This window comes from Leucoraja erinacea, chromosome 15, assembly GCF_028641065.1.
Source record: "Leucoraja erinacea ecotype New England chromosome 15, Leri_hhj_1, whole genome shotgun sequence".
In the NCBI taxonomy this organism is placed as follows: domain Eukaryota; kingdom Metazoa; phylum Chordata; class Chondrichthyes; order Rajiformes; family Rajidae; genus Leucoraja; species Leucoraja erinaceus.
Genome location: NC_073391.1, coordinates 619,614 through 633,492, shown reverse-complemented (window position 1 = coordinate 633,492; position 13,879 = coordinate 619,614). Strand labels below are relative to the sequence as shown.

Below are 13,879 nucleotides of genomic sequence, written 5' to 3'. Positions count from 1 at the left end.
TACAGCATAATAACAGAAACATTTTTGATATGGATTATGGTAATTTATTTTTAATTCTTTTGATTTTGGTGGATATTTTTTTTAACATTCAATTTTTTAAAATGTTAATATCTAGTGTTGGTGAAGTGTAAAGACCGCTAACTTGCCTCACACTGGTAAGGCCCCAGTCCTTGCTGCCCAGCAGTATTGTTTTGAAGGCAGATTACCTTGCTTTGTTACCTGTAGTATAATTGCCACATGGGCCATGCTGCTGGTCTTGGCTGGGATTCCAGCAAACGGGTGTGGAGTCCAGCAAGATCCAGCCTATTATGTCAGCACATTAATTTAATACCTGCAAAACTTGAAATAGTTTGAAAAATGAGTTACTATGCATAGCACTAATAATTGGCATTTTACAGTGGTCATAATTGGCAGTTGGTCATAATTGGATTTCAAGCTGATGTTTGACTTAATCTAATACTAATTAAAGCAATGTATCATTAAATTGTGAAGTTTATTATTAAGTTAAATCGCCATGTGTTTGTCGCATGCCTTTTTCATAAGTGATAGGACCAGAGTTTGGCCATTCAATCATGGCTGATCTGACTCCCCCGCAACCCCATTTTCCTGCCTTCTCCCCATAACCCCTGACACCCGTACAAATGAAGAATACATCTTTCTGTGTCTTAAAAAACATCCATTGGCCTCCACATCCATCTGTGGCAATGAATTCCACAGATTCACCATCCTCTGACTAAAGAAATTCCTCCTCATCTCCTTCCTAAAGAAATGTCATTAGTAACAAGTAGAAAGTAATTCTGAGGCTATGACCTCTGGTCCTAGACTCTCCCACTATTAGAAAACATCCTCTCCACATCTCACTATTCAGTAAGTTTCAATGAGGTGTCCCCTCATCCTTAAACTACAGACAGTACAGGCCTAGATCTCATCACATGTTAACCCACTAATTCCTGAGATCATTTTTGTAAACCTTCTCTGGACCCTCTCCAGAGCCAGCACATCCTTCCTGAGATATGGGGCCCAAAATTGCTCACGATACTCCAAATTTGGTCTGACCAGCATCTTATAAAGCCTCAGCATTACATACCTTATTTTGTATTCTAGTCCTCTAGAAAGAAATTCTACAGATCGGCCGATTCAACTTGCAAATTAACTTGTTGGGAATCCTGCACCAGCACTGCCGAATCCCTTTGCACCGCCGATTTCTGAATTATCTCCCCATTTGTGTATTGCTTGTTTATAATTTACATTTGTTTTCAGCTAAAAGGTTCATGGAAACATTGAGTGCCCCCAAGAACCTAGAAATTGAATCTTCCTATGACAATTCAAGACCAAAAAGAACAAGGAGGAAGCTGTATAAACAAGAGATATCATCACCCATGTATTTCCCATCTCAACCAGTAAGTACATTTTTAAGCAAGTATTGAACTGTTTGAATAATATTTAATGAAATTCAATAATATTTGTATGTACAAGAATATGGTAATGCTGATTTTTTAAATATATATTCATTTTGAAATATTAAATATAACTGTGAAGCGTAATTTTGCTGATAAAACTAGAATTAACATTCATAGTAATAATTACTAATAAATAATAGAACAATTACAATATTTTACAAAGCATTAGCTATACAAACAGATTTCATCATCTCATCCAGAGCAGTAAATGATAGCATATATAACATAATTGTAAACCAATAATACATTTGTTTAGGAATGTTTAGTTTAGAGATACACCGTGGAAACAAGCCCTTTGCCCACTGAGTCCTTGCCGACCATCGATCACCCATGCACTAGTTCTATATTCAAACTACTACTAGGGGCAATTTACAAGTCATTTAACCCACAAACCTGCACGTCTTTGGAATGCGGGAGGAAACTAGAGCAAGTGGAGTAAACCCACACAGTGACAGGGAGAATGTATAAATTCCACAAGGACGCCACCCTTAGTCAGGAACAAACTTGGGTCTCTGGCATTGTTAGGAAGCAGCTTGACTGCTGTGCCACTGTGCTGTCCTTATAAATAATACTCCACACGTTTGTCAGGATCTAGAACGCTCAGAATATCTGGTGATTTGCAGAAACCAGCAATTAGCCTGCAGTTAATATTTATTAATGGGAGTGAGTGTATTTCAAATATCACAAGCTTTAGTCATTCAAATGTTTGATTTATTTAATCAGAAAACTTTAAAATATTGCAGATAATGGAGCTGACAGAAAAAGAAAGTGATCATTTAATCATGAAGAGACGATTACGAACAAGAACGACAAAAATGACTAGGTGATCTTCATTTTGTATACTGAATGATTCGTGCATTTTTTTAAATTGCTATCATTGTACCTGGATGTGGATCTCTTGGCTGTAAAAGGTGTAAATATCACTGGTGCCTGATGTAATTTTTTACCATGTAATTCAATAAATGTATTCTGAACATGCGATTTGAGAAACAATTAAAATACTGACAGCAATGAGGTTTCATAGATAATTCCATTGGTAAATGTCAAAATAAGCAGATTTTAATAGAATATATTTTTGTGTCAACATAAATCTGGTGCTCTTGTTTCCTCCATTCTCATGGCAGAGCAGCTTGTCAAGGTTGCTTCTGACAAGGATGAACCCATGGACCCCAACAAGCCAAACTGATTACATCACACATTTGTCAGGATCTAGATACCGTGTTGAGGTGATGTTCAAGACTGAGAAGTTGCATACAGTGTAGAAAAATGGTTCAATTTTGAACACCCTTGATAGCATATATAGGCCATGATTCCAAAGTCTTGTTAAATTAATGTTACATGAAACATGATAACCATATAACAATTACAGCACGGAAACAGGCCATCTCGACCCTTCTAGTCCGTGCCGAACACGTATTCTCCCCTAGTCCCATATACCTGCGCTCAGACCATAACCCTCCATACCTTTCCCGTCCATATAACTATCCAATTTATTTTTAAATGATAAAAACTGTCCCTTAATTCTCAAGTCATGTCCCCTTGTTTGAATCTTCCCTACTCTCAGTGGGAAAAGCTTATCCACGTCAACTCTGTCTATCCCTCTCATCATTTTAAAGACCTCTATCAAGTCCCCCCTTAACCTTCTGCGCTCCAAAGAATAAAGCCCTAACTTGTTCAACCTTTCTCTGTAACTTAGTTGCTGAAACCCAGGCACCATTCTAGTAAATCTCCTCTGTACGCTCTCTATTTTGTTGACATCCTTCCTATAATTAGGCGACCAAAATTGTACACCATACTCCAAAAATGGCCTCACCAATGCCTTGTACAATTTTAACATTACATCCCAACTTCTATACTCAATGCTCTGATTTATAAAGGCCAGCACACCAAAAGATTTCTTTACCACCCTATCTACATGAGATTCCACTTTCAGGGAACTGTGCACAGTTATTCCGAGATCCCTCTGTTCACCTGCATTCTTCAATTCCCTACCATTTACCATGTACGTCCTATTTTGATTTGTCCTGCCAAGATGTAGCACCTCACACTTATCAGCATTAAACTCCATCTGCCATCTTTCAGCCCACTCTTCCAACGGGCATAAATCTCTCTGTAGACTTTGAAAATCTACTTCATTATCCACCACCCCACCTATCTTAGTATCATCTGCATACTTACTAATCCAATTTACCACACCATCATCCAGATCATTGATGTACATGGCAAACATCAGTGGACCCAACACAAATCCCTGTGGCACCCCACTAGTCACTGGCCTCCAACCTGACAAACAACCATCCACCATTACTCTCTGGCATCTCCCATTCAGCCACTGTTGAATCCATCTTGCTATTCCTCCATTAATCCCCAACCATTGAACCTTGTTGATTATCATGTTGATTAAATTATGAATAATGTATTTTCCGAGCACTGGCTGTTGTATTAAAATGAATGATATTGTTGAAACTCAACAAAAAATTAAAAAATTAAAGTATTGAGATAATATAGTGAGATGAACACACACAATGCCTTACTTCCTCTCTGATTTGGAAAACAGCATAGAACAGTACAGCACTGGAACAGTCCCTTCAGCCCACCATGTGTTTTGTGCTGCACATGATGCCAACTGATCTCAGCTGCTTGTACATTGGTTAGGATTCCCATATAATTTAATACTGTGAGAAACTATAGCTCCAGGACTATCAATAGGCTTGATTTCGCAACTTATTACTGATTAAAATTTAAAGTCTTTTGCATTTAAAACGACCAGCTTCAACTGATGACGTCACAAAGACTTGGCGAGCAGGGGGAGGGTGAATTGCTATTGCAACACGCAGGGCAAGTGCAATTGGAGTTTTTTTTTTTTTAAAGAGCACTGCTGGCAGGGGTGTGCTGGAATCTTACGTTCGGGAACTGCTTGAGTTGAAGGACCACGCCTCCCATGGGGGCTACGGATAGGGAACCGGTGCGTTGGGGGAGCAGACCCAACGGGTCTACACTTGGTCTAGTACTTATTAAAACTCTGATCTTGTGTGTGGATATGGGGTTGTTGTTACATCTTCACAAAAACACTACGCGGTAACGATTACATTTCGATATTGACATTTTCTATGATTACATATTCTGATTGACATTTTTCCCATCAAGGCCGAGTTTACCTTCGCTGAACATTTTATGCTTTATTTCTCGACTTTTTACTGATTAAAAGTAAGTAAGAAGTTTAAAAACATCGAAAGACTTTGAATTTAAAACGACCAGCTTTCATTGATGTTGTCACAATGGCTCGGCTAGCAGTGATCTGCTTCACTGAAGATTTCATCCTATATTTAACATTATTCGTGATTAAAGCTTTAAACATGCCATCTTTAACAAGATTATTACAAATTCTTATCCACATTTTTCCTCTCTAGGAAGAGATCACTTTCACTGAACATTTTATACTTTATTTCTCGACATTACTGATTCAAGTTTTTTTTTAAAATTAAAGGACTTTGACTTTAAAACGACTGATGGTGTCACAATGGCTCGGTTAGCAGTGATGACACGGGAACACTCTGAACTTTTCACCTCACGGGAGGGTGGGCGAATTGCTATTGCAACACGCAGGGGGTGTGCAATTGGAATTTTTTTTTAAGCCCACTGCTCAGGGAGGCAGGGGAATGCTGGAGTCTTAGGTTCGGGAACGGCTTTAGTTGAAGGACCATGCCTCCCGTGGGAGGGCTACGGATAGGGAATGGGTGCGTTGGGTGAGAAGACCCAACGGGTCTGCACTTGGTCTAGTAATAACTAAAGTCCAATACAATTTCCAAGTTTGAGGCTAATTACATCTTGATGGAAGATATCCATCGACCTATGTAACTTTAAGAAAATCCAGCCTTTCTGCAACCTCTGGTGTTTGGCAATTATCCCTTACCCAAGCTGCAAGCTCCTCTAACTGACAGCAACTGTCACTTGGGTTGACACGTAATCTTGCAATTTAATTACAGTTTCGAATCCTGACTTTAGAATCCCATTGCAATGTGTACATCGTTGCTTCCTTTGCGTACTTTGTGTATGTTGTACGATGTTCTAAGCAAGTATCACTGTAAGGGTTCTTGGGCATTTAATTGTTTTAGTTTTTGTTCATCTTTGTAACTCACCCAGGCCTTGCATACTTTTATACAGCTATTAAGCATAAATGCATATTCTTTCTCAGTGTTATGATTTTTCTGGTCCTGCTTAAAGTCATCAATGGTTTTGATATAGTCTGTTACAGAAATTAGGTTAAATTCTTAACAGGCCATTAATCATGTCGGTGATCATTCAAGCCTGGCAAAGCAGAGTTATACAAGAAGTTCAGATATGACCTGGATAAGGCCATCAGCTGTGAACTGGCCGATGAGGCGGATGGGTGTTCAGCAACTGTATCATGACTTGCACACCATTACTTCCTACAAGGTGAAACCCGGGGGACAGCTCAAACAACAATGAAGCATCAAGAGTTGAATGCTCATTGCGTTCCACACACGCTTTGAGAAGGAGTACACTGATGTGCCATCCCGATGATATTACAATGTCTGTGTCAGAGACTGACATCAGAAGATTCTTCAGGAGGGTGAAACCTCAAAGCATCTGCACCTGGTCGTGTTCTTAAAACCTATATCCTCTCCAGTATAGCAACATCTTTCCTAGAACACATACCCAGAACTGAACACTATACTCTAAATATGGCCTCACCAACGTCTTATACAATTGCAACATGGCTTTGCTCCTTAGTTCCCAAAACTCCTCCAGAGATACACTTGATCCCAGCTGCCTATACCTGTCCCTTACATCTTTCTTATTCTTGACCAATGCCTCAATTTCTCTTGTCAACCAAGCTTCCCTTCACTCTTAACAGCACATTTTTAATAACATCCCATGTGGCTGATGCTTCTTTCCCCTCAAACAACTTGCTCCAATCAACTTGAACGAGACTTTCTCTCATACCCTCAAAGTTGGCCTTACCCCAATTTAGCATTTTAACACGTGGGCTCTCTCTGTCCCTATCCATCACTATCTTAAACCTAATCAAACACTGGTCCCAAAAGGCTCCTCCACGAACACTTCATCAACTTGCCCTTCCCAATTTCCCAAGACTAGATCAAATGTCCTTTGAGAAATTGCATCCCATCTAAACCTTTCACATGAGTTCTGTATAGTTAGATCCCACATTTGTTATCAAAGAGTCTGCTCCAATGCTGCAGATGTATTCTAATAACAATCATTGATATTCCTGTCACCACCGCAAACTGTTCGATCACCTGATACGTCAGTCAATGATGCCAGCAGTCACCGAAAAAATCGCCAAGTGGGACAGGCCCTTTATACAACTGCAACATGTCTTCCCAACTTCTGTACTCAATACTATGATGAAGGCCAATGTTCCAAAAACCTTTTTGACTGCCCTATCTACCTGTGATACCATTTCCAACTAACTATGTACCTGCACCCCTTGATCGCTGTGCTCCACAACATTCCCCAGAGCCCTACCATTCATTGTGTAGGTCCTGCCCATGCGAGTGTTCCCAAAGTTCAACCCTTCACATTCCTCTGTTTTAAATTCATTCAACCATTCCTCAGCACACCTGGCCAATTGATCAAGATCCTGCTGCAATGTTTGACAACCATCTACAATACCACCCACTTTTGTATCAGGTCCAAACGAAATGCCGTTTCTGCAGCCATACATTACAAACAAATAGACCCAAGACACAACATAATTAACATAAACATCCATCACATTGCTTTGATGGAAGGCCAAATAAACTTATCCCTCCCCGGCCCTCCCCCCCCCCCCCCCCCCCCCCCCCCCGATGTCAGAGTCAAAGTCAAAGCCCCCGGCTGGCGATGGCGATTGTCCCGCGGCCATTAAAGCCACGCCGGGTGGTGCGAGGTCGCACACCGGGTCTTGCTGTTAGAGCCCCCGGCGTGCGCTCGCAGAGTCCCGCGGCCATTCTAAGCCGCGCGGGGCGGTGATGTTAGGCCCCGCTCCAGGAGCTCTTCAACCCCGCAACTCGGGCGGGGGAAGTCGCCGTTGCGAGAGCCCTGAAAAGCGGTCTCCCTCCAGGGACCCGCGGGCTCCCGGTGCCGCTGTCCACAGACCTGCCGTTGAAGCCTCCGACTCTCCGGTCGGGCCGCAGCAGCAGCAGCAGCAGCGCTCCACCACCGCTCCACCCGCTCCGGACTCGGCCAGCCCCGCGACGGCGACGGTGAGTCGTCGGCACCAGAGTCCCCGGTCTCTTCCTGTTGGAGGCCGCTCCTCGTTGCAGCCCCAACGATAACGGAAACCCAACGAGAAAAGGTCGGGTCTCCCGTGCAGGGAGAGATTTAAAAAGTTCCCCCCCACACACACACCCCAACAAAAAATAACAAAAACTACATAAAAACACAGACAAAAAATAATAAAACGCGGACAGACTGCAGAGGCCGCTGCTGACGAGAGTCGCGCCGCCCACCGGATAAAACATTGTCATCCAAATCATTGATATAGATGACAAACAGTAACGGGCCCGGCTCCGAACCCTGAGGCACACCACTAGTCACAGGCCTCCAATCCGAGAAGCAACCTTCCACCAACACGTCTGCTTCCTTCCTTTAAGCCAATTTTCTATCCATTCAACTATCTTTCCTTGGTGGACTGTCATATGATGAGAGAATGTAGTGGCTGGGCTTGTATACTCTGGAATTTAGCAGGGGATCTTATTGAAACATATAAGATTATTAAGGGTTTGGACACGCTAGAGGCAGGAAACATGTTCCTGATGTTGAGGGAATCCAGAACCAGGGGCCACAGTTTAAGAATAAGGAGTAAGGCATTTAGATGAGGAAACGCTTTTTCACACAGAGTTGTGGTTCTGGAATTCTCTGCCTGAGGCCGGTGCTCTGGATACTTCCAAAAGAGAGCTTGATAGGGCTCTTAAAGATAGTGGAGTCGGGGGATATGGGGAGAAGGCAAGAATGGGGTACTGATTATGGATGATCAGCCATGATCACATTGAATGGCAGTGCTGGTACAAATGGCCTACTCCTGCACCTATTGTCTATGTCTATTGACCTAACACTTGCAGAACAGCCTACCATGCGGAACCTTGTTGAATGCTTTGCTGAAGTCCATATAGACAGCATCTACAACTCTGCCCTCATCAAACCTTTTGGTTATATCTTCAAAAAACTCAGATTCATGAGACATGACCTCCCACATACAAAACCATGCTGACAATCCCTAATCAGCACTTGTCCACCAAAATGTGTGTATAGTATTAAACAGTTTTAATAGCATTCTTGATTCTGAATTATATCTGCTGGAGTTTTATTACCTTGCAAAAAGTTAGACATAAAAGATTGTCCAGCAGATTTGCTGAATGACTGAAAAGCAAAATGGTAAGAAATAATCTTAATCACATAATTACAGCTCCCCTCTTCTGAACCTGCAGCACTCTGACTATTAAGAATCAATGCTGATATCATCATGAAACCTGCCGGTAAGAGTTTTCCTGCAGTGGCCTGATGAAATGACCCACCTCTCAAAGATCAAATGTCAGCTCAGACATATTCTCATGCCTGCCTCATGAGTATGGTCCCACTACAGGTGGGGTTACGTTCTGATAAATCCATCGTAAATTGAAAATATCGTAAGTCGATAATGCATTTAATACACCTAACCTAGCAAACACTCTCTGCTGATAAGGCTCGTGAATAGTGGGAGAACTACACTGTAGAGTATCGGTTGTTCACACTCATGATGGCATGGCTGGCTGGGAGCTGCGGCTCGCCGCCATTGCCCAACATCACCAGAGAATATCGTACCGCGTATCGCTAGCCCGGGAAAAGATCAGAATTCAAAGTTCAAAGTACGGTTTCTACTGAATGTATCGCTTTTGCACCATCATAAAGTCGAAATATCGTAAGTCAAAGCATCGTAAGTCGAGAGCATCTGTACCTCATTTCCTTGGTCCCCAGCATAGCTTTCAGTCTTGTATTCTCCCAGCCCTGACATCCCCATTGTTTCAGCCTGCTCTTGCTCCACTAAGCCTGCCTTTCTCCCTGAACTTGTCCCTTCCCATTTTCGCCATCGATACCTGTAATGTCCCTTGTCACTTTGACAATTTCTGATTCCTCAATCCTAATGATTAATGTATAGGATGGATTTTGCATCAAGGTGGCCTGGGTGCTTTGAGAGTTCTTCCTTCAACAGAAGCCGACTCGGTTTCCTTCATTCTTGCACCAAATATCTTATTTAATTCTACTCACTTTAACTCAGGGCAGCTCTGTGGCACATAGGGAGATTTCACAAAGCAGCCGTTGGATTGTTTAAGTCGATGAGTATTTCTTCTGTTTTTACTGAGGAGAAAGACATGAAGACTAGGGAACTTTTCCCTGCCGGGTCTCTGTTGTTGTTGGGCCTAGTACCGTGGAGCGGCCTCCAACCAGAATAACCTGGGGGCTCCAGTCCCGGAGCCTGTGAACTACTCACCATCGTGGGGCTGTCTGGTGGCTCGCGGCTGCAACCCGACTCCAGAGCTCGTAGGCTCCAGCCACAGGCCCGGTGGCCGGTGACATCGGGAGCTCGCGGGTCTGGGTCGGAGACCGCTTTTCGGAGCTCCCGCAACGCCTTGACACTTCTCCCGCCTGTGTCGCGGGGTTGGAACGACCCGGAGCGGGGCCGTACATTGCCCGGCGCGGCTTTAACGGCCGCGGGACATCCAATGTCGGCCAGGGGCTCCCGTTGAGACATTAAGACCTGGAGCGGGGTCGTACATCGCCCGGAGCGGCCTCAACAGTCGTGGGACTTACCATCGCCCGCCTGGGGCTTTAACATCGGGAGAAAAATGGGACACAGGGGAGAGAAAAGACTTTGCCTTGAATCTCCTCACTGTGATGGATGTTTGTGTGAATTGAATTGCTTGTGTGTCTTGTAGAAATTGTTTCTTTTTGTATGGTTGTAGAAACGGAGTTTCGTTTCACCCTCACTGAGGATACTGTGAGACGTTAGAGAAGAAATTGCAAGCGACCTGGCTGAAATATACGAATCGTTGGATACATGTGAGGTACTAGAAGGCTGGAGGTCGGCTAATGTGCCTCTGTTTAAAAAAAGACTGCAAGGAAATACCTGATAACTATCGACCGGTGAACCTAATATCTGTGTTAGGCGAGTTACTGCAAAGTATTCTGAAGGGTAAGATGGATGGATAGTTGATTAGTGAGAGCATGGTTTAAAAGTATCCAAAAATGTTGATGAGGGCTATATCATTGTCTATATGGAGTTCAATAAGGTATTTGATAAGGTTGCATATGGTGGGCTGCTCAGGATGGTTAGATTGCATGGGATCACGGTAGAGGTAGCTGACTGAATATAAAATTGGCTTCATGAAAGGAAGCAGAGTAATAGAGTGATACGGTGTGGAAACAGGCCCTTTGGCCCAACTTGCCCACACCGGACAGCATGTCCCAGCTACACTTGTCCCACCTGCCCATGTTTGCACCAAACCTGTCCTAGAAACATGTCTAACCGTTTGTTAAACATTTGGATAGTCCCTGCCTCAGCTACCTCCTCTGGCAGCTTGTTCCATAGGCCACGGAACCAGGGGGGGGGGAGGGGAGGGGAGGGGGGGGGGGGGGCTGGGGCGCCTGCAGCCCCCTCCCCCACTTTTTTGGCTAGACATGTTTCAATGTCTCTGGCTTTGGACGAGGCACTGCTGAGCTCTGAGCAACCTGGTCGTGGGTGTTGGAGAGCTGGGGCGGAGGGAGGGATGGAAGCAGAAGCAGCAGCGGGGCAGATATGGACAGGGAGCCGGAGCTGGCGAGTGTTTGCCGGGCTGGTGAGTCGCTCGCTGCAGCTCTGGCCATGGAACAGCCTCAGTGCAAGAGTCCCGGGTCGTCGGAAGCGTTGCGCCGCTGCCGTGAGAGTCTCTGTGTTTAATTCGCCCTGTTGACCGGCATGGACCAGACTGCGGCTCGGTGTATCCTGGAGGACAACCAGTGGCTGCTGGAAGTAGGTACCAAGCACTGGGTAGAAGCAGTGGAAGATAGTGGCCTTCAACTTGGGGATGTTGGAGAAAGCATCCTGCTTGCCTGCTAGATTTTCAGTCTTACTGTAACTGCAGGAAAAATGTTCCCAATGTTAGGGGAGTCCAGAACCAGGGGTCACAGTTTAAGAATAAGGGGTAGGCCATTTAGGACTGAGATGAGGACAAACGTTTTTCACCCAGTGAGTTGTGAATCTGTGGAATTCTCTGCCACAGAAGGAAGCGGAGTTCATTTTCACTGGATGTTTTCAAGAGAGAGTTACATTTAGCTCTTTGGGTTAGCGAAATCAAGGAATATGGGGGAAAAACAGGAAAGAGGTACTGATTTTAGATAAACAGCCATAATCATATTGAATGGCAGTGCTGACTCGAAGGGCCGATGGCCTATTCCTGCATCTATTTTCTATGTTTCTTTGCTTGAGTATATGGCAATTAAACTCAACCACTTGATTTTGAAGCATTCATGCATGGTGGAGGTATAATGTAGTCATAGAGTGATACAGTGTGAAAACAGGCCCTTCGGCGCAACTTGCCCACACACGCCAACATGTCCCAGCTACACCACCTGCTTTTGGTCCATATCCCTCCAAACCTGTCCTATCCATGTGTCAGTCTAACTGTTTCTTAAATGTTGGGATAGTTCCTGCCTCAACTACCTCCTCTGGCAGCTTGTTCCATACACCCACCACAAACATATACCCCTTTTATTAATGTCATGGTTTGATGATTCTAAATTCAAATCAAAATGAAATAAAGGAGAACGCATACTTTCAAAATACTTTTACCCCGAGCAAAACATAATTTGTGTGACTTTGCAAAATTAGGAAATGTTATGATTATTTCTTGTCCCTTTTTCCAACCACAAACAAAAAAAAATAGCAGTTGAAATTATAACACATTAAAAAGCTTTTTTGTCAAATTTTCTGTGCCGTGGAAGGCACTGCCATTGATCTGGGGGGGATGGGGTATACATCCCCCCACTTTTTGAGGTGGGGGATGGCCTGTATTATTATCCCCCAGTTTTTGGAGGTCGAACAATAACAAAAATAATAATCATCTACTCCTTTCTCTCATGTATCTTAAAAATACTTCAAACAAAAAACTTTGAAAGCATACTTCTACAATGCACTAAAACATTTTAATACATCAAATTCCACACCCTCCTCCCACACCATCCTCCCACACCCTCCTCAGTCGCTTCACTCCCTTGCATAGAACCCGCAAGGCCAGTGATCTGTGATCGCTCATCCCCACCCCCCTTTCAAAAACGCTCTGCGGCCCCTACAGTTTTTTCTGTACATCCGTAATGTGAAAAAAGTTACTCCTCAGATTCATATTAAATCTTTTCCCTTTCACCTTAAACCTATGTCCTCTGGTCCACGATTCCTACTCTGGGCAAGAGACTGTGTATCTACCCGATCTATTCCTCTCATGAATGAATGAATGAATATTTTTATTGTCATTGCACATGGTACAACAAAATTTAAAAAGTCAATCCCCGATTCACAAGAGCAATTTTAAATATATAAGAAAAGGTAAAAATATATACATATTAAAAAAATTACAGATAAATGACAATAGCAGCTGAGGTAGAACCATTCAGTTGAATGTGAGTGTTATTTCTTATTTTCCATTGTTAAGATCACGTATGGCTATGGGGTAGAAGCTGTCTCTGAGTCTGTTTGTGCGAGTTTTGAAAGACCTGTACCGTCTGCCAGAGGGAAGCAGGTGGAACAGGTTGTGTCCAGGGTGGGAAGGGTCCTTCAGGATTTCATACATGATATTTGATGTAGAGGCTGATGATGCAAGGTTGTTTGTTGGGCAGGAAGCTTGTGATTAGTGATGTGCTCCAGGGATCAGTGCTGGGCTCTTCACTGTTTGTGCTTTATATCCTAGTGTACCTACAGTATTTTCTATGTTTCCAGGATGGTGCGTTGCCTTGCTAATGCCAGAGTCCAGGTTGTCTCAGAGCAGTTGGGAGACATCCCCAGGGAAGAGTTAGGCAGTCAGAAGTTGTGGTGTACATTGGCAAAAATGACATGGGTAGGAAAAGCGATGAGGTAAAAAAAAGATTAAAGATCAGGATATCTAGGGTAGTGATGTCATGATTGCTCCCAATGCCACGTGCTAGTGAAGATAGGGATAGGAAGACAGGACAGATGTATGTGTGGCTGAGGAATTGCGGCAGGGAGCAGGTATTCCGATTTTTGGTTGACGAGAGAAAGTGAGGCATCTTTTCATCAAAAAGAAGGCAAGGGACAGGTACAGGCAGCTGGGATCGTGTATCCCTGGAGGAGGTTTGCTAACTGAGGAGCAAATTTAAGGAAATGGAGAGGGCAAAAAGGGGGCAGGAGATAGCACTGGAAAATAATA

General features: G+C 43.6%; 1 protein-coding gene across 5 annotated transcripts in view; it reads left to right on the top strand.

Annotated features, from left to right (window-relative positions):
* Positions 1 to 2,434, top strand: part of LOC129703887 (kinesin-like protein KIF20B) — a 75,760-nt gene extending 73,326 nt beyond the window's left edge. For all 5 annotated transcript variants that reach the window (XM_055646570.1, XM_055646569.1, XM_055646566.1 and 2 more), the window contains 2 exons: positions 1,261 to 1,400; positions 2,204 to 2,434. In XM_055646570.1, the coding sequence (XP_055502545.1) occupies positions 1,261 to 1,400; positions 2,204 to 2,287 (224 nt within the window). In that variant the 3' untranslated portion in view covers positions 2,288 to 2,434. The remainder of the gene's footprint in view (positions 1 to 1,260; positions 1,401 to 2,203) is intronic.
* The last annotated feature ends 11,445 nt before the right edge of the window (positions 2,435 to 13,879 follow it).